The sequence below is a fragment of the Rousettus aegyptiacus genome, unplaced genomic scaffold (assembly GCF_014176215.1).
Source record: "Rousettus aegyptiacus isolate mRouAeg1 unplaced genomic scaffold, mRouAeg1.p scaffold_m13_p_2, whole genome shotgun sequence".
In the NCBI taxonomy this organism is placed as follows: Eukaryota; Metazoa; Chordata; class Mammalia; order Chiroptera; family Pteropodidae; genus Rousettus; species Rousettus aegyptiacus.
In genome coordinates this window covers 107,121,096-107,143,148 of record NW_023416295.1, presented here as the reverse complement: position 1 = coordinate 107,143,148, position 22,053 = coordinate 107,121,096, and the positions used below count along the sequence as shown (strand labels likewise).

Genomic DNA, 22,053 nt, shown 5'->3' with positions numbered 1-22,053 from the left:
AGGTCAGGCTTTGGCCTGTGTGTCTGTATCTTAGTTTTGGAGTTCCTCAACAGTGCTTGTACACCATCCAACTGGTAAGTGTTTCTCCTTCAAGAAATTACATGATATTCAGTCATCCATGGTAGATAGTCCTTGTAAGTAGCAGAGAATGAATAGCAGATTTATATTTTGGTTTAAAGTTAAATCATTGGTTCTTAATGCCTTTAATTTTGGCTTAGGTGTTTTTTGATTCTTAATTGTATTTGTTTTAAATCATAATAATATCTTATAGGATGAAGGAAGTATTTGAAAGAGATTTGATTATGATCCTAGAAAATAAATATAGGCTTGCCAGAATAGCATTTGTTTTCATGGAGAGGGAGGAAGAAGAAAAAGTATTATTATTATTATTATTTTTTAAATGAACTCTGTGGCACCTTTGCACCAGAGGCTGCTTCGTAAAAATATTTAAGACCATGAGCTTGGGTATTAAACTGACTTGGAATCAAATTTCCCATGTATTGGTCCTATGGTAGACCTTGGTCAAATTGCTTAATCCTTATTTCTCATCTGCAAAATTGGATTATGATATCTTCTAATGTTGCAGAATGCCTAGAAACGATATAATTATACAATAAGAAAAAATAAAAAGTTTGTTAGTTGTTATTTTATTCTATTTCTAATTATTCACAGGCTATGTCTTTGTGGAAATATACCTATACTCACTGGTAAACATTTTCACGAAGAGTAGGTCTCAAGTACAGGAAACCCCTTTCTTTACAAGTTGTCTCCAGAGAAATGAACCAACTAAAAACATATATGTTTTGATATTGACTCATAAAGGGTATTGACTTATTCAATTATGAAGGTTGAGAAGCCCCACAATCTGCCCTCTGCAAGCTGGAGATCCAGGAAGGCTGGTCATGTTGTTTGAAGGCCTGAGAGCCTGGAGTAAATTCCAGTCTGAGTTTGAAGGCCTGAGAATCATGAGGTCTCAGGGCAGATCAGTGTTCCACCTAAAGCAGAGAGAAAGCTTATACTTTCTTTCTCCCTTTTGATCTGTTCAGGCTCTCCACAAATCAGGTGACATTCCCCACATTGGGGAAGGTAATCTGCTTTACTCAGTCTGCTGAATGAAATGCTAGTCTCTTATAGAAATATCCTCACAGATGCACTTAGAAATAATATTTAACCAGATATCTTGGCATCCTATGATCGAGTGAAGTTGACACATAAAATTCACTTTCATACAAGTTTATTCTTTATGATGTGTATTTATTTCTTACTGAAGTTGATTGGCATTAGAGGCTGTAGTTTATCTACATTTGAAGCAGATGCAAGATGTTTATATATTGGAGTGGCATGTACGAATAAAAAAAGAGAGAAGGAAAATTTGTTGATGTGTATAATTAAGAAGCACTGGGTATATGAACCAGAAAGAGAGGGCAATTTTTAATTCTTGAACTGAGAACAGGCACATATTCTAGATGAATCAATGTGAAGACACTGTTATTTGAAGCCTGGCAGCTCTGAATTTGAATCTTATCTTGAGACTTGTCACCGGTGTTATCGTATACAAATTGTTTAACCCTACCCCTGATGTTTTATATCTCTAAACTAAAACAGCAATAATATTTTATAATGCTAATCATCAGGAAGAAAAGAAATAATATGGAAAATACTATACTGAAGCCATCCAGTACTATGTGTCTTTCTTCCTATTAAATACTGTTTTTTAAATAGGGAAGTATATTCACACCTATTATTATTTTATGACATGTAATTACGTATTCATAAGACAGGTATAAAGTGAATTATGCCTATATTAATATATAATGTAGTTCTATGAATCCCAGATCCAATGATAATTAGCTACATGGATTTATTTAAGTTGACTGGCCATTCCGATTTGGGGGCTTCTCATTTGTAAAATGAAGATTATACCTTTATAGATTTATTCTGAGAATTATATGAGATAATAATTGTGAAGCATCTTATTCTGGACCTGTCACAGAAAAGAAGTGGACTTATATAGGAGAGAAGGGCTTATTTACATGTCATAGTCTAAGTTCTAACTCGGGAGAGGTACCTTTGTATGAATGCTCCATTTAATTGAGGCTTCACATAGTTTGAAGACGTGGTAATATAGTGAAAATATATCTTTTTCTTTAGACCCTAGCCAAAAACTAATTTAAAAAAGCTTCAACTTGTTCATTTTCCACTAATTAATTAAGTTTTTGGTAATGCCTTTGAAATATTTAAAAAATCATTTTGATTGGGTGCCTATTGCTTCATGTTTGACAGGTTAGAATAAAAAAAAACTTTATGAAATAGGATGCAGTACTCTATTTAGTTTTCAAAATCTAAACAAAAGCCAATTTAGAACAAATAAACCAGTCTTCTTCAAAAGAAAGGTACCAAAGAGGAGACTTAATTGCGTTTTCTGAAACCTGCTTGGTACTTAGAAGTGACACGTTGTGAAACAGGTTGTAGCTTGGAGGAGCCGTGTAATAGAATCATGTGTGCGCATCTGGTACTTCATGTCACATGGGTGCTGTCTTCTTCTCTATCTCCATTTCTGTTTTTCTTCATGTAATAACAATACAGACTAGGGAAAACAACTTGCTCATTAACGTTCTCAGCAGAATTTAACTTTTTCAAGAAGAGACATCTTTTTATTTTGTTCACAGTGCATATAGTATATAATAATTATGTATAATAACGTAACTAGTTTAAAATAAGTATCCAATTATATTATGCTTTATTTGTAGCACATGTATTATTATTCTAATAATTTGAGGTTATTTTAACCAAAAAAATTAACTATTTACATTTACATTAGTGCTTTCCTACCCATATCCATCTTTGTAAAAATGTAATTTTTGCCTATTAAATTGAAATAGTTTGCTTAAAAAAAGAAAAGAGAAAGTTGAATATACAATTTCAGGAAAAAATATGAGTAGAAAAATATGAGTAGATTTTGTCCTTAAATACAAAGTCTATTATCCTAGGGTGAACTGAAAGTCACAGAAGTGCCTGGTAAGACCAGAAAATATATATAACTTTGTCTCTGGTATCTCCCTTGGAACTCAAAGTTAATCATTTATATCTCATTGAATCTTTTTCTAAGACAAAAATCCTACCTATTTCTATTTCACTTGATAAATCCTGTGAGTTTCTTTCTTTTTCGTTATTTGGGGATTGAGAGGATTAATTAAATGTGTTTTTTTTAATAAAAAAGTACTACTAATGTCATTACTCTTTTGGGCAGACTGATAACTCTGACCATTCTCATGTCTAGGAACTTAATTTAACAATTCCAATTTCATGCACTCATTATGCTCTTAAATTACATAAATTTAATTAAGTACTTTAATTGCAGTTTTTATACTTGGAAGTTTTCTAGTTATCACTCAAAACCAGACAACTCATACTTTGTGTTCATTCAAATGTAATTAAAGGAAGTTTTCCTTAAAATCCTCTATGAGACCCATACTTGATATTATTGATTTTATGGCCTTATTTACTTTAAAACAAAACAATGCATGTGACATTTTATCAGTTAGGAAGAGATTGGTTTAAAAGTGATAGGAAACCCAAAATAACTTTGGTTTAAACTAGTTACAGTTGTACTTTCTGCTTTGAAAAAGGAAGTCCAGAGGTGTGCAGTCCCAGTGTTGTAGGATAGTTTCAAGAGGGACTCAGTTTTCTGGGCTCCTTTTAGTTTAATATCCACCATCCTCAGAATAGGACTTCTACTTATTGCCAGTAAAACAGAGGAAGGATAAGAGAAAACATGTTCCCTTCTCTTTAAGGACATTTCCTAAAGTTGCTTTCATTTCATTGGACAGTTTAATCACATGAGTAAGCTTGGCTACCTGATTGATCATGGTTCTTTTTATGTGTTCAGGGGCTAGTGCATGTTAGGCACTTAATTTCTGAGCTCTTGTATCACTCTAAAATTTAAGATTACTACAGTTGACTTAAGTAGTAGTAACATATTATTTACAGTGTTTGTTTTTAAAAAGAACTAGGAATTTGATTCCATTTACTACTAGTTTAGTAAATTAAGATTTTTGCCTGTTACCTATTTTATCAAGCAAGATTTGGTGGCATTTATGTGTTATGAGTATGATATGCTATTAATTATTCTACCATAATAGAGATTAAAGATTTATTTTTCCAATTGTCTTGTCATAAAACTAGCCTAAAACTAAGTATGAACCTTGAAAAAAAAAAAAAGAAAGAAAGAAATGCAACTGTATTGCCATTTAACAGATGATATAAAATCTCATTATTTGAGTCATTAACTAAATCAGCCAGTTTGATAAGGAACTTTAGATTAATGCAAAGTTCAAATATGACTTCGACCAATGCTAATTAATTTCAGTCGTAAATTTTCAAATGCATAACTATGTTAGGAAAAAATTAAGCATCTAAAATGCATAATATGTTGTCTCTGAGGGGGGAAAAATCTTACTTTTAAAGTACCTACATGTATTATACAAAACAAAATTCAAAAATGGTCTCAATTTAAGATGAACATGATAGTTTTGTTGGTAATTGGACCTTAGGGATTATAAATTACTTTGCGAACCATTGCCTGTAAACATTGTTATCTGATTTATTTTGATCATTAAGTATTTTTGCCTAGGGAGTAGCCAAATAATTTATTCTCAATAATATAATCTTAATTTTAAATTGTCTTAGCTTTTCAATTTCCAAAGAACTTCTTATATATAGATAATCATTTAATTTCCGTTGAAGTCTATTGCTATTGCTATTGGTAGATTAAAATACTGTCATCCTCTGTAACTTCAATCTATCTGGAACTCCATTCTCTGTATTCTTTACTTCTCTAGGAAGCACAACTAACCTGTCACCTTGGGGACGTGTACCTTTTTTATACTTGTGGATTATCAAAATCTCTTATACTGTATTTACACTGTATTGTGATTCTTTGCTTGTCTGTCTTCGCTGTGAAACAGTTCATCCAAAACATATTTATTCAGGCACTGGGGCTAGAAAATAGTCCCGATGCTGGCAGCAGTGCTGAATCCTAGGAGGTGCTGGCTGCTCCTTGGCTCTGAGGAGCAGCCGTTACTGGTGGCCTCTTTGCAGATGTATTTCTGTCATCGAACAGTGGTGCATCTGAAGGCATGAGGAAAGCTCAGCCATCAATGTGTCCAAATACCAGCTGATTATCTTAAGACATGGAGAGGGTGCTTGGATTAAAGAGAATTGTTTTCATAGCTGGGTGGATCAAAAACTAAACACTGCAGAAATGGAGGAATGTCAGAACTGTAAGAAGCAACTGAAAACCCTAAACATTGAGGTTGATCTCAATTCACATCCATCCTTAATTGGTCCATCCACACAGCCTGGCCAAATCTGGAAGAGCAGGGGCAGGAGTGGGTTCCATGGAAAGCTCTTGATGTCTGAATGAGTGTCTCTATGGAGACTTGCTAGGTTTCTATAGGAAGGAAATGTCTTTGAAGCATAGTGAAGAGCAAGTGAAGCTCCGTAGAAGCAGCTACATGTGATCGCCCATCCATTGAGGAGTCTCTTTCTTACTTCCCCGAAACCTACAATGACTGAAGGTGTAAAGTGTGTAATGTTGCTGAAAACTTACGGGGTGTTCTGGAGATAATTCTTTCTTTTTTGGGACGAAAGTCTTACTCTTGAAGTATTAAGTGCAAAACCATTCTTGTATCTGCTCATGGAAATAGCAGTAGGGTGGTCCTGAAACATCTGGAAGGTATCTCAGATGAAAACATCATTAATATTCCTCTACCTTCCTCTAACTGGGTAAGAACCTCCCATACTCCTGGAACTGGATGAGAACCTCCATGCTGTTGGGACTCACCAATTCCTGAGTGACAAACAGCCTATCCAAGCACCCTTTCAGAAAGCAGAGGACCAAGGGAAAGTAGAAGAAGCTGAAAAACCCAAGTGCTGGCTAGGTATAGCTGCAAAAAGGAGTGGCATGCAATTATAGGTGCCTGTCTCCCTCTCAATCTCCCTCTCCCAGCTCAGTTCTTGATTTTTTCTTATTTTCCCAGATCTACGCTATGGATCTGGGAAAGTTTTGTAGGTAACTAGGTAACTTATGTTGACCCAGATAGAGACTTTAGGATGCCTGAGTGCTTATGTCATAAGCCTTATGGATTAACTCTCTTGCTAGCCTTCTTTGAATTAGTGATTAAACTAGTAACCAGGGACTTAATCAATGCCATAAGTTTCTGAGATGGGAGAATAACAAGTGGAGGTAAAGTTTTAAGTTATTCTTCATCCAGTAAATCATTGTTGAGTCACCACTGACAGGTACGACTTACTCCAATAAGTAGTTCACTCTTATATTTAGTAAGGCTTTCTGAGATGATAGGAAAGGATCTTAGATAAAACACTATACTTAAGTATTTATTACAAGTCTCTTCCTCTAGGAAAAAGGATGCTTTGATAGGTAGGATAAGAGGCCCATTAAATGTGAAAGCCATGGAGGGGTTCCTTCAAGGCAGCCAACGACAAACAAGGCCCTTTGCCTTGCCCCTATACCAGAGGCATCCTTCATTCAACAATTTAGTGGAATCGCTCTGGCTGCTAGAATTAGCAGCACATTGATAATTGTAGCAGTTTGTGTTCTCTTTTAGGTTTGTTTTTGTTTTGAATTCTAATCCTTGGGTACTTAAAATTGGTTTAAAAGCAAAGTTCTATGACCAAACTATCTATCTGTCTGTCTGTCTATCTATCTATCTATCTATCTATCTATCTATCTATATAAAAATATATATTTATATATATTTATATAGGTATATAGTTATATAGTTATACACACACACCCACACACACACACACACACACACACACACACACACACATAGTTTTCTCAGTGTTTATATATTGTAGTGGTGCCACATGTTATGCATTAATGAAATCGAAAAAAGAAAACAAGCTACTATCTTTTAGTGTTTCAATAGTTTTAGAGGTGTGTGACTCTGTAAACCATATCCTGTTTTTCTTGCGTTCTGTGTAGATGTCAGCTCAGTTACTAGAGTACCTATTTTTGAAAAGAACACTTTACATCTGCTGATGTGCTTTATTAATATCAACTTTTGAATATCTCAGATTTCAGTCATTTTTAAAGACTTTTGTTAGAACCTGAGGCAAAAGATAGTTTTACTTGAAAATCTGCATGTTCAACAGTTCTATATAGAGGTCAATATCATTACAGAGACACTGACAGATTTGTTCAGGTGTTCTAACTGTAGGGAAGGGCATATATTTTTTCTTTTTCTTTTTTTTTAAATTTATTTTTGATGAAAACAGAAATGATGATAGATTAGATTTTTATTGAAAATAATTTAATCTCTGGAGTTTGCTTTTTTAAAATTTTTTATTCTTCATATAGTTCTTGTATGTGATTGGCAGGAACATGAGAACCTTATTTTCTGAAGAAATGTGTTGCAGTTAGTTCATGTAAAATGCTAAATATGATTTTTTAACCTCAGCACTACTGACATTTAGAGCAAGATAATTCTTTGCTTTGGGGGGCTATCTCATGTCTTCTGATGTGTTCTATATTTAGTGGCATCCCTTGCTTCTACCTGCTAGATGCCAGTAGCATCCAGCCCGTTGTGACAACCAATGTCTTCAGACATTGCTCAATGTTCCTGGCTGGGGCGGGGGGAGGTGGGGTTGTGGTGCAAAATTACCCCCGATCAAGAAGCACTGCTAAATAATCGTGCCCCTTTTGTCTCTGTCAATATTTAGAATCAGCTAGGTATTTTTACGCCTATATACATTTACTGTTTGAATTAAACTCTGTCTAATCCACTGTTACTGATGACTGGTTTTCATTTATAAAGTATCTAGATTATTGTGATTTTTAAATTATGGCATTTTTAGACAAAAGCAGAGTTGTTAGGGGAGATTAGGTTAAGATGGGCAAAATTTTCACAGGGAAAGATATTCTATACACTCAGTGGTAATTACTATAACCTATGATTAAAATTAGATTAAAAAGCTGAAAGTATTTAAGGGAGGGTCTTTTGTTGGTTTTTCTTAAAGTGGCCTTCTAAAATTTAAATGTTAAGGCAAATAGTATTTTATGTAACCAGGTGTGATTTCTTCCTTTGACTAAACCAAGTATTGATTATCTTTATTTTATCTATCTATCTATCTATCTATCTATCTATCTATCTATCTATCTATCGTCATCTCTCTATCTAAATTTATATTCTTCACTAGCTGCTTAATTTCAGTGACTTGTTTTGAAAGATAAATTATTGGAGAGGAAATATAAGAAGTAAAATATTTTCTTCTATTAAAAATACTATAATATATCCACCTATACACACAGATATATAAAAGTAACCCTATCATGTATTTAGAGATTGGTAATGTTTTTTTTTCAATTTTGCCCTTAAAAGTTACATTAATGTCACATTAATGTATAGCATAGGCCAGTTTCCTTAATCGAAGGCAAATTCAGATAATAAGAATAAATTATTTCCCATTAGATTCTGACTTGGTGGTACATTAAAATGTGTTTTCGTTTCTACTATACATAGAAACTAGAAGATTACATTGTCATGATCAGCATGTAAATAAAATATGTCCTCAATTTACAATAGTCATGGAAAAGCCTTTAGTATGCTTTGTCTATTAAAATTGCACTTATAATAATCAGAGGGCTGAGTTTGAACTGTAGCATACTTCTTACTAGTTGTGTGACCTTTGGTTTATTGCTGAACTTTTTCTTGCTTGAGGTTCATCATCTATACAATGGGGCTAGTAATGATAACCTACCTCACAAGATTATTGTGAAGTATAAATAAGTTAATATATGTAAAGTACTAGACACATAGTAAATGCTGAATAAATTTAGCTGTTATTTTACCATAACTATTATGATGTGAAAGGTTTATATCCCTCTATCATATCTTCAATAAAATAAAGAATGGGTTCTATAAATGTGGGGAAAAAACTAACTGAAGTTTGATTGTTATAGCGCTAGAATTGACCCAAATTCTTCCTGACCTGCTAAAATGGCATTTGATTCATTTTCAGAGCATCAGTGCAAGTTAGTGTTATACAAAATCTGGAGAGTTTTAGAGTAAAATGAAATATAACCTAGTATGTATGTATCTGGAATTGAATTATTTTATCTTTCTTCTCCCTTTTTCTTCTAGAAAGAGCATGAGATTTAGTATCAGCGAAACTGTTCCAATCTTGGCTTTGCCTCTTATTAACCATAAAACCTAGAGCTAGTTGGTAAATTCTCTGTGGACCTCTCTTTCTCTCCATGTAACTTGAGCCTGATGATAACACTTTTTATTGCTGGCTAACTGCAGCTTACTTTCAAGCCTCTGCCAATGTCACTTTGACTTTGTGAACCTTTCTTTGTCAATTCCTGATTTGGAGTGGTGTTAATCCTCTGTCCTCTATCATAGTAATTTTCCACACCATTTATTTTCTTTCCTGTTTCTTCTAGTAGAATGTGCATCACAGGAAGTGCATCTCTGTCTTGTTCACATTTGCAGCATGTATACTAGGGCATAGTTGATGCTTAATTAAATCCTTAGCCATGAGAAATCAGTCACACTAGCCATCTCAGTTGGTTAGATTCACTCTATTGCTAACTTTATTCAGATAATGCAGAAGATGGTACTCTAATTTACAGAGCAACATTATATGTAATTCTGGAGACTTGCTTCCTGCATCTACCTATGACTAGATTGCTCAAAAGAATAAGGCGGAATGGACAGGATTGTCTAAGTGTGGTTATCATGCTATTTATCATTTTCTCTTCTTGTATATTTTATGAATTGGAAAATGACAGAAATGTAATACATCAGCATTGGGGAGCCAAAGAGGTTGAATACTTCAGTTTTCGAGGTTCATGGGCTTTAGGCACATTGTCAAAAAAAAATGTGCTCATCTGTTCATATTCTTTCTGTCTAACCTAACAGTATATTTACCCTTTAGAAATATAATTATGTGGTGACTAATAAATGGGCTATTGCAGTTATTTAGGTGACAAGAAAGATAAAAAGGGCTCTGGCAGAGCCATAAAGTTGAACCTTGAGGGGCAGAATAGTCTTAGAAAATAAGAATTGGTAGGCTTTTGAGACTTTATAAAACATGGAATTGTGAGGATTAAATGAAAAGTCAAGAGTAATAACCAGGTTTCTGATTTAGTGACTGGAGTGAATAATGGTGTTGACTGTTGAGGAATTTTTTTTCTTTTTTATTTATTTCATTATCTATTTATTTTATTTTATTTTTATTTATCTTATTATTTTATGCGAGGCAACACTTGGTTGACCTCACAGTTTGCAAGGACCTTGTCAGCTTACAATACCTTATTTTTTAATTTTTTACATCTACAGCACCTGGTCTTCCTAGGTGGTCTCCCATCCAAGTACTAAACAGGCCTGATCCTGCTTAGCTTCTGAGACCAGATGGGATTGGGCTTGTTCAGGGTGACACTATTTATTTTTGAGTGGGAGATATCATTTTCAATTTTTGGATATATTGATTTTGAAATCCCAGTGAGCAGCTGGATTGACATAGCTCAGTAAACTGTTGAAAATTGATCTTGTTGTCAGGAGAGTGCAGTCAGCCTATGAACTACATGTAAGCATGACATCGTATAGTGACAGGATATATAAGAAAAGGGGAAAGTCCTGTGAAATACCAGCTTCTCTTAAAGGAATAAATAAATGAAGAGACACTTTCTTCATTCTCTGTAGGTTATTCCCAGGGATGGAAGAGAAGTAGGGAAGACTTGTTTTCCAGAAGCCAAGGAAATGCAGTTTCAGGACAGAAGATGAGTTCACTAGTCATAAGTGTTACAGTTGAGTGTGTGGTTCACATATACATAATATTTTTAAGATTTGATAATTAGTAGAAGTGTTATTATGACATTACTGTGGAATTCTGGGAAAGAGCCTAAAGTGGATTTAAGGATAAATGGACTTTAGGTCATTGGACATATACACTGTAGACCATTCTTAAAAGAAATCTGGCTTTGAAGGGAAGAGTAATAATAAGCAGTAGTCAGAGGTAGTGCAGGAATGAATAAAGGTTGTATGGATTTTCTTTTCTACTTTATGTTAACAGGCACACGAACATGCTTGTAGTCTGAAGGGAAAGGAAACTGTAATAGGTAAAGAGTTTGAAGATAATGAAGATAAAGAGTTCATAGAAGGATTTTAATACCCCCAAAGGGTAGAAAGAACGGGATTAAATATCTGGATGGCATTTTTCCTCTGGTGTCATTAGCCTTGTATTAAAGGAAAAGCACTTCTGCATCTGAATCTCAAAGGAAAGTGAAGACAAGTGTGTAGATCTTTCTAAAATGAGATAATGTAAATGAGTTTTAACATGAAAGCATTTTGTCAATAAAATTATTATGAAGCACATTATTCCTTTTTTGAAAAGTACACGAGTGTTCTTTATCAGTTTTACTTTTACAGGCAATTGAACATTTTCACTAAGAAGCTTTGTTCTTTTGTCCCAGCAGCTGAAAGTATACTGAACAGCAAAGCATATCAATTTCATGATCAAATTTTTTCTTATTCAAGATTTTTAATGAAAATGTACATTCATGTATATATATGTGTGTATGTGTGTATATATGTGTTATTAATGTGTTTTGGAATGGTTTGGTCTATTAAATGACTTTTAATAAATAGTATTAAAATAATGAGGTTGATATATGCTAATAACAGCAATGAGCAATCTTCAATTTCAAAATGATTTGCTTTAGATAATTTTTCAGTGATACCCATTAAATAATAAGCAGGGTATTTTAAAATACTCCCCTAATGATAAGTTTTTATCAGTAGGCTTCATGTTTTGCAAAGCTCCTTTTTTGCCAGCCTTCTAAAGACCTCTGCAGCTGGCAAATAGAATCTCCAATTTGAGCCTGATGACAGTAGTGCTCAAGCCCAACAGAGGTGCCAAAAGTCTGTGAGATATTTGCTGATTACAAGAGAATAAGGATAGGCAGAAAAGCCTTCTGTGAGAGCTTTTTGAACTCAGTCCAATTCCCTGATATGGTTTTTTTCTTAGAGGTGATTGTAATTGATTCTTATTTAGGTCACGAGGGTAGGATCTGGGAATGGCTGGGGTAATCCCTGTGGCCACTACCTAAGGAGCCTCCTGGGGAGGGAGTGGGGCATGCAGTCTGAGGGTCTGTAGGGAGAAGCGTGTGTCACAACAGTGAACTGAAATGTGCCCAGTTCTCCGAAATTCAAGCTCATTTTACAAAATAAAAATAATCTGGAAATAACAATGTGCAGTCTTCAGTCCTTTGTTTGTTCCTTTATGGCATCTGATGAAATTCTGACTCTATCCTATTGACCTAGATTACCTTTGTTTTTCAGGCAGTCATGGGCCAGTACTTCCCAAGCAATATGGCCAGTGATATAAAATATATAAAATAAACATATTAAATATGTTTCATATAAAATATATAAAACAACCTTAGACAAATTTCCTTTCCGAAGTAGGTATAAAAACGTGCATGCTCTCAGAACAAAATCACATGGTTTGTAATTCCAGCAGGAGAGAAAAGAATTCTGGAAAGAGGAAAGAGGGCTTTTTGAAAATACTTCTTAATAATTTCAAATGCAACATAAACGCTACTGATAGCTTTCCAATGTTTTTTCTTCTGAGGAATAATTTCTTTTTATTTAGAATTTCTTTTTATAGTACCAGGTCAGTATTTTTATGGCTCCTTAGCCATTTTTAGTTTTGAAGTATAAAATAAAAATTTATTGTTTTATATATAGTAATACAGTCCTATCTCCAAATTTCTATTTTCCTCATGCAGAGGGTTACTTCTACAGGAGAACAGCAGGTTTGCAGAAGCACTACATTATTATAAATTGGCGATCGGGAGCAGGCCTACACTAGCTTGTAAGTAATATTCAAGTTTTTTTAAAAATACCTCTTTCCTTCTTTATCCATGAAGATTATCTTGGTTGTTTACAGCCTCACAGGAAAAAAAAAAAAAAAGCAAAACAAAACAAAACCATGATATTTCTATTTGTGAATGCTTGCCAAATTATGAGCTTCTAACAATTATATCTTTCTCAATTTAATTATGATTTGATATCTGTTTGTCATTTGTAATATATTAAGATAAATACAATTTTTATTCATCTAGATTTTAAGCTCAAAATATTTTTCTCTTCTTGAGGGCAGACGCTATTCCATATATATTTTTAGGGACACCTGCTCTTCCTATGACATTAGTTGTTCTCTGAGTATTTATTTCTTGGTTTTCTTTTCAAATCAGAAAAATGCCATATAAGCTAAATTGGAGTGAAGATAACTTTACTGTATCCAGAGTGTACATCATCTTCTCACATTTATACTTCCACTTTCCCCCCTCAGCTGCATATTTAAACACCGGTATTATTCTAATGAACCAAGGAAAGACGGAAGAAGCCCGACGCACGTTCCTGAAGTGTTCTGAGATCCCTGATGAAAACCTAAAGGACCCTCACGCACATAAAAGCTCAGTTACCAGCTGTCTGTACAACCTGGGAAAACTCTATCATGAGCAGGGACACTATGAGGTCAGGGTAAAACCTCTCTACCCTTTTCCTCCTCCCCCTTGTTCTGATCCAGACTCAGTGTTTTCTAACCTATGACAGATATCATTGCAGGGACACTGATCAATTCAGAAGCTATTATGTCTTTTTGTTAAATGGGTTTTATGGTGAACATCAACTGAAAACAAAAACAAAAACAGAAAGCAACAGATGAACAAACAAAAAAACTCATAGACACAGACAACAGTATGTGGTTACCAGAGGGAAAGGGGGAGGGGAGGAGATAGGAGAGGGCAAAGAAGGTCAAATATATGGTGATAGAGGAGAGTTGACTTTGGGTAATGAGCACACAATACAATATACAGATGATGTATTACAGAATTGTACACTTGAAACATATAATCTTATTAACCAATGTGATCCCAATAAATTTAATAATAAAAAAACCTCTACTGAAGAAAACAAATTTAATTACTGTGAATTTCTCAGAGCAACTTTTCAAAAAAAGGGAAATAACATGGATTGCTTCTCCAGCTTATTTGCCTACTCACCATCTCTGTTTTTATGATTCAAGACACATTATTATCGTTATCTTATATCCAGTGTTTGATGTTAAAAAAAAAATACATTGTCCTCTGAGTATTAAGTGTTAAGATTTGATGTAAATCCTACCCTTTAAAAAGAATTCTTTTAAAAACAATAATGGAAAAAATATTTATTTTATTTTATTTTATTTTATTTTTTTAATTGGGAGAGAAGAACAGTGATGGAGACAGGACCTTGTACAAAATGTTGGGAGGGTGATCCAGTCCCTCCTTCCTTTCTCTCACAGGAAGCATGCCCACTTGGGTTTCTTCTCTCACATTCAGTATTGCTCCTCCTCTCTCTCTCAAACCACACCCCTACATACTCTTACAGGATGTATTAATGCAATATAACAATAGAGATACAACCCTTAAAATCATTGCATTTAATAATCTTAGTGGGTGTCAATAGCTAAAGATTTGTTATTTGATATCTCATTCTGATCCTACTTGGTTGTCAGACTTAAAGTAACTATAGATTTTAGATGACTCTAGATAACTTCCAAATATGACTTTTTCTAGTATTTTAATCGAATAATCTGTGAACTAAAAAATTATATTAAAATAAAGGAGCATTGGTGACATTAAACTTCTTATTAAACTAAATTTTTTTATGGCCTTCTTCACTGGCCAGGTTGAACATTGTCATCCATGAAATTGAGGTAGTATGATATCAAAGGACAGCTCAACTATTTTCCTCCAATGGACCATTTAGAAATAGCAATGGAAGATTTTTATTTTGGAAGGATATTCTTATTTTATTTTTGGTGACTATCCTTGTACTTTATCAGTTTTTTGTTTGTTTGTTTTTGTTGTTTCTTAAATTAGGATGCCCTTAGTGTATATAAAGAAGCAATTCAGAAAATGCCAAGACAGTTTGCCCCACAGAGCTTATACAACATGATGGGTAAGTAAAACAGTAATATTTAAATTGATATTTCAAAGACTTGTAGAGAAATTAAAAATTGAGGTACTGTTAAATGGAATTCTAGTAAGTTATAACATTAATCCTTACCAGAAAACCTTATTCACAATTCGGTATCACATTCCAGTTTTCACAAAGCACACTCGTTCTTACTAGAGCAAATAAGTGCATGAACATAGTGATTCTCAACAAATTGGCTAGATCCCAGAGTTGTTACAAGGAACTCACAAACGTATTCCAGTGTTAACTATTAGCTGGACACTAGAGATTGAAAAAAATGAATAAAATACACATAGATTTTAATGAATGTATCAAATTCATGATAATTTTTATCATATTATTGTCATATTTCATTAATCAGAAGATAATCAAAAGTAAACATGCTCTGATGTAGAAATAAGTGATGCTCATAAAAGATGAGAATAACTGAGTTGACCTGTATGGTTTTCACCTACCTTGGGTAGGTTTTTTCAGAGTTACTATTTTAGAATGAAAACAAAACTGTGAAGAATGTAAATGTGCTTGCTACTACAGTTATTCTTTTTTCTATATGAAGATGATTATTTTAATTTTCTTATTAGTTAAAGTACATAAGCCAGGGCATGGATTTTTCTAAGTACCGGAGGTTAAGAACTAGAATTTCTAATTAAATTTCTATCTATCACCTGCAGTTGATTCATGATGGCTTTGCAGTCCATTTTTACTACAACTATATGATGGTAGACAAAACTGAAAACTCTCTATTCATTATAATAGAGTCTGTAAAGTTTACAGAGTCTGTAACGTTTAAGATTCTCTACTAATGAGTTGACTTTATTATTTCAAGATCAGGGAGAGGAGAGAAGGGGTTACTTTTGTCCTCAAATCAAATATTTCTTTTTCTCCAAAACATAAATTGTAAACTCAGATTTCCTTTTTTCTTTAAACTTAGTTAAATTTTAAAATATTTTTAGGCCTCCTTCATGCATGTAAAATAAATGAGGCTACATGGTCTTCAGGATTATTTTATGCTTCAATAGTGTATGATTTGAGAAATTTGATATTAGCTATATGTCTCAACACACACACATAAAAAAAAATCTTAAATCCTCCCAAACTAGAGAATAAATGCCTATCAAGGACACTAATTTTATCTTTTCTCTAAATGGTAGAAATTTTAGAAATAATTTAGAGGCATAATGAGGCAAGGGTCAATAAACATTAAAAAAAATTACGATTTGGAAGAGGTTAATATATTCATTCCATGCCTCTGGGACTCCCGCCCCCAGTTAGTCTGTGTAGCAGTGGAATGATTTAATGCTTGTATTAAAAAGGACATTGGGGCATTCTAGTTGCTGTTTCTTTTCTCTTTGCTATAATTGCTAAAAGTTAAAATTTTCCTTCATTAAATTAACTATTAAATTAATAACCTCTTACAAATTAAAACAGTGCCTTTGACTGTCCAGTATTTTACCGTGTCTGTCAGATGAAATGTACATGTCCATAAAGCGTTTGCCTCGAGTGTATAGATCTATCGGTTGAATGAACCTTTCTGTATTAATAACGGATGGTTATTCCTGTCGAAATGAATAAGAAGAGGATCATTTTCTCTAGCTTTATCTAAAGAGGCACCACGATTTTAATTTGTGATTTTATTCTTAATGCCAACGCTTGGGAAGGCATTATTCCCAATTTCCCACAATTACCATATAAGATGTCTTTCTTTAAATTAGGAAAGGACTTTGAGATCCTTGGCAACAGACTGAGTTTGGCATCTTTATTGTTAATAGGAAGTGTGGTATTCACTACAGTTAGTGATTTCAGACAATTCATTCAATTATTTTATGTAAATAAATTTGATTGACAATTCGGCGATGCGTGGAGATCTGTGTCTCATATGGTTACACAGATGCTGAGCACACACAGGCAGTGAAAGATAAGTGTGTCCCTGGGGTTATTGTGTAGTCCTTTGTCTTACTTTCCATTATAGAAAGAGGTAGTTGCTTTGCCTGGACTCTGAAAAGCACTCTAATAATTTGCAAGGGGAGAATCCTAATATAATTTAAAATTGCAGGTTTCTTCTGTAACTATTGTGGCTGCCTTCTGTTTAATATTACGTGAAGGTCTGTTGCCTGACCAGGTTTTGTACTTTCTTCAATTGTTCACAAAACTATAATTTTCTTAGAGAGTGAGTTCACCTCCTAATGAAATGGTTGAAATTTTCTGCTTGTTTTCTTTAACTCCTAATCCATTTTGATTAGCCTCCATTTGACAAGAAAAAAATGGCCCTGGAGATAAGCTGTCTTATCAGTTCATCAGTTTCATTAGTCTGTCAGCATGTGTTGATTATCCTATCAAGTTTATCAACAACCTCAAATGTGTTTTCTAATTCTCACATTTACATATTATTAGTGCCCTTTAGGGACAAGTGATGAATTATAATGTCTAGCTAGATTTAACCTGTAAGTATTCATTTTTCTCAGGGCTCATTCATTTTCCCCTTTACAACCACTACCTTGAAGCACTTGTGTGTATATATACAAATATTATTTTTTTCATCCAATTTTTTCTTTTTATTTGGAGGTCAGGAGAAATAAAGGAATATGTGTAAAAAATACAATTATATTTGTATGTTATTATTAGTTTAATAACTCAATTCATTGCATTGGCTTAAAGAAAACCTCTTGTCCTTTGCATTTTCCCTTTGCTTGAACATTTTGCAAGAAATTTATATTATTCTATGGTACATGCCAGTAGCTGATTTATCCTGAACACCAAAGGAGCATATAATTCCATTTATGTATTAATAGAAAAAGTAACAAGTTTGATTAATTTACTTTCCAATTTAAATTTTTCTATATCTTATCCTTCTACTTATTTTTTACTCTGGCAGTTTATAAGTAAATTTTTAAAAACTATTTAAAATATATATTCTCGCTATTCTCTTTTAATTCATAAGACCAAGATGACAGAATAATACTAATTGAGTATCATCCCATCCAAAATCATGTAAATTCCAAATATATACAAATAATTTAAAGCAGATACTAAATATTATTTAATAAGCAAAAAATAAACTTTCACCTAGGTGGTGATTATAATTAGCAAAGTATGAGAATACATGAAATATTTAGAAACCAAATCACAAAATAACTGTTAAAATTGCTTCTAGCCAGTTGTGTGACTTTATTTCTGTGGGCCTGTTTCCTCTTGAGAGAATAGGTTGGATTAAATGGAGAGTCAGTATAATGTAAAGTCAGATAGCCCAGGTTCAAATCATGGCTTTAATACTTACTAGCTGAGTGACCTTGGGAAAATTTCTTATCTAAATCCTCAGTTTCTCTATCCTTTAGATGGCTATAATAGTAGTATCAGTTCAAAAACTGATTGAAATAATGAAGGTAAAGTTATTGGACCAAATGCCTAGCCTAGTAACTGTTTCATAAGATTACCTTCCCTTAAAATAATTATTATTTCTGTGGGTTTTTAAGCTCCAAAATTCAATGATTGTATTCTCTGTCAGTTCTTTTTATATTTACCCGTGTAAATATGATTTCTTGATAGATATGATTTTGTCATGGTGATGGCTTTGTAGTCAATGACATTCAACAGGGATAATATTTAGTCTTATCTTGCCTAGATTTGCTATATTTTCTCTCAAAGTCCATATCCCCTTGTCTCTCAGTAACCATAGTCAAAATCCTTCTTTTACCATTAAGTATGTCAACCAAAAGTGAAACAGCACACTTAATTAATGCCCGATTAACTTTATTCCATTAATAGAGTACTCCTTCTAAATTAAAATTGTCATACTTAGGTTAGAGTTTCTTCTATTATTCCTATCATGAGATATTTTTTTCTCTAGACTTAGTCAAAATTATTTTTTATTCTGACATCTGTTACAGACCCTTATTGGGTCTCATTTTCTCTTCGATTCTCAAATTATAGGTATATTTTAGAATTATAGAATGTTAGCTATGGAAGACTCATATTTTAAAAATTCTCATAACATAATGTCTTTTATTTTACAAAATAAAAATTAACTCCAAAGAGTTAAGTTGATATTTTCAGGATTACATAGCTTGTGTTAGACCTAGAAGTGTAGCTTCCTAACTCAAATTCAAGTGCTTTTTTCTATATAAATCTTTTGTGTTACTGAAACTGGCATGTTCTTTCCTGTGTCAATGTAACTCTTCTTTACCCAAAAATCAGTGAAATTTATACACACACACACACATACACACACACATAGACATATATGAAATATAAATATATTCTATTATGTGTTACATAGATATGTAACAAAAACTTCATATTAACAGAAGGAATAAAACACCTATAAAATTGTAGTTTCAATACAGACACATTAAATATTCAAGGAATTAAAAACATTTTTATGTAGGATAATTTCTAACCATCCTCAATTTTTCTTTTCTTCCTCTATATTTATTTCTCTTAAAAAGTCTACTTAAACAGTGCTTTTTGAATAATCCTAAAATATTATGAGAAACTAAATTAAACTGTAACTTCAAATTACTTTTATCGGTTAGAGCCCTTCTGATCCCAAAGGTCATTTTAAGCCTATTTACCATTTAAAATAAAATTACTCTGCTTTCTCAATGAAGAGTAATTGTTAGGTTTAATTACACAGCAATTTAGGCCATTTCATCTTGGTAATATATTCTGAGAATAAAGCAGCATAATGTGTTTCATGGAGTAAGAACCTAGAGGTACTGCTTTGTCATTGTAGTCTGTAATCACTATGTTTAGAATTACCTCTGTTTTTCCCCCCAAAAACAAATAAGTAACGTCATTTACTGTCCACTCGATATAGAGGTAATGGCAGTATGAAATGAAAATAGTCTATAAGGTTCCTGTCCTCAGAGAACTTTCCGGGAAATTTCACAGTTGTTCTATCATTCTTTAGTGGCTTTCCTTAATAAGTAAATGCCTATGAATGAAGTTGAAAACTATGTAATTCTAATCATGAGAATATTTTGCCCATAACTATGTAGGTTGTCCTATGTTGACTGGACTGGACAAACCAAACCAAACGAGAAAAATCTCAAGCTTTTTTATTTCTAATGTGACACTAGTATCACAATTTGCATACATATTATATTTTTCTATTAAAAATTGTGTTTATTATAGGTGATATGCTTTTACCTTAGGGAGAGATTTTATACTTCTTCCAGGGGAATTGTGTGGTAAGGATCCATTTCCATTTCTTGTCTTATTTGCCCTTATTTTGATCATATCATTTTGATTCTCTTATTCCTGATAATTCTTTGTTTGTTTTTCATATACATCCTTGTTACCTATAAAATCCCATCTCAGTATTAGAAAATATATTTTCCTTCACTGGCCTGTAAATAACAAATCTTTTATTTACATAGGTTTGACATTGAAAAGATGTTTTCTCCTCATATTCTCTAATAAGAGAGAAATCTTGATTTAATTTTCAGTTTCATGAAAGCAGCTCTTTAATTATGAGAGATTTCTCCAACTTTTTGAGCTATTTATAGAGAATGGGGAAAGAACCATTGATAGGAAACAGTGAATTTCTTAGAGCAATTTTTGTAGTAGAAAGCTTGTCCAAATTTTAGTAAAAGTATTTTTGAGAAAGAAAATTATGAAATAGTTAAGTATTATAAAGGGCTACCAGTGATATTTAGATTTCTTACTACTATTCAGAGAATAACTGATAGATGAGATGTCAAATGTACTTCCTAAAACAAAATGCAATAATTCTCACTTGTTAATTGATCCTAATGCTACTTGAAGATGTATAGTATATTCTGACTTTAGTTGGTAGAATAGCTATAAAAGAAGGCTGTTTCTCAGCCTTCGGAATGACCCTTTTTTTAGCTGAATCATTTATTTTTCTTGACGTGTGTGTGTGTGTGTGTGTGTGTGTGTGTGTGTGTGTGTGTGTGTTTGTGTACCTCACCTCGTTCCAGAATGTATTTAGAGATATTCAGAGCAAATTTTTGATGTAATGGTTTACATGCTTAATGTTTCGTTTCTATGACTGGTTGTTCTTAAGTGGATTGCTTGAGGCATTTAACATGCCAACTGTGAAAGAGATGGTTTTTAACTGTGTGAGATTTGAACTTCACATCTTTCAAGTGTAGAAGCATTAACACTCCAGTAGTGTTAAGCTTTTTATACCACCTGCTTCCCCTATTTTGAGTTCTGGTGATTTTCCTATGATTGCTTCCATTGGCACTCTTGAAGCAAATCAGTGAGTCAGTCCTATAAATATATGACCATATAACTGGATTAACCATTGATCTAAATACCTCCAAAAAGAATACTAACTTCTAATTTTTAAAATAAACCTATTAATATCACTTTCATATGTCCATTGTCAGAAGGGACAAGACCAGGAGACCAGTGCTAGCTGTATAATTTAATAGTCCAGAAAAGTGAGATGTAACTTTGAGAGATTTTTGAAGTTCAATTTTATATATGGAGCCAACAAGACAAGGAAATTATGAACTTTGGCTATGTATCAAAAAGAGTAAATATATAAAATTTAGGTCCAAATTTCTAAAATTTTCTTCTAAAAGTAATTTCGTATTATAAAACTGTAGTGGTTTAATTTTTTTTCTTTTTACCACTCATGCTTGATATAAATTCTTCATTATGTACTATGGTTACAAACATGAATTTGCTAGGCATTAGTCTATGCACTACAAAGGCCTGCATCCAGTTCAGCTGCATTAAATGGGTAATATATTTTGTTTAAAGTTTCAATTAAATCCCCAGCCTAAAGATATATGGTCCCTGTGGGGAGTTTGAACACTTTTAAGCCAATAGTAGGGTTACCTAAGGATCATGCTTAAGTCTAGGCGTCACTTACTTTCCTGGACATATGATATGAGACAGTTGATTGTATTTCATTGCTATTAAAGCTACACAAGCCCACCTGTTACATTAATTCTTACTATTGCCAGTTTAGTGGTAAACAGAAAGATTGACGCTTAATTGTAAACTTTGTTTTAAATTGAATTAT

The 22,053-nt window shown here is 33.0% G+C and overlaps 1 protein-coding gene and 1 pseudogene across 3 annotated transcripts in view; both read left to right on the top strand.

Annotated features, from left to right (window-relative positions):
* The window catches only part of TMTC2 (transmembrane O-mannosyltransferase targeting cadherins 2), a 345,050-nt gene that overhangs the window by 213,308 nt on the left and 109,689 nt on the right, over window positions 1-22,053 (top strand). For all 3 annotated transcript variants that reach the window (XM_016143610.2, XM_016143578.2, XM_016143600.2), the window contains 3 exons: window positions 12,821-12,906; window positions 13,387-13,571; window positions 14,960-15,038. In XM_016143610.2, coding sequence (XP_015999096.1) covers window positions 12,821-12,906; window positions 13,387-13,571; window positions 14,960-15,038 — 350 coding nt within the window. The remainder of the gene's footprint in view (window positions 1-12,820; window positions 12,907-13,386; window positions 13,572-14,959; window positions 15,039-22,053) is intronic.
* Window positions 5,135-6,724, top strand: LOC107510284 (annotated as a pseudogene).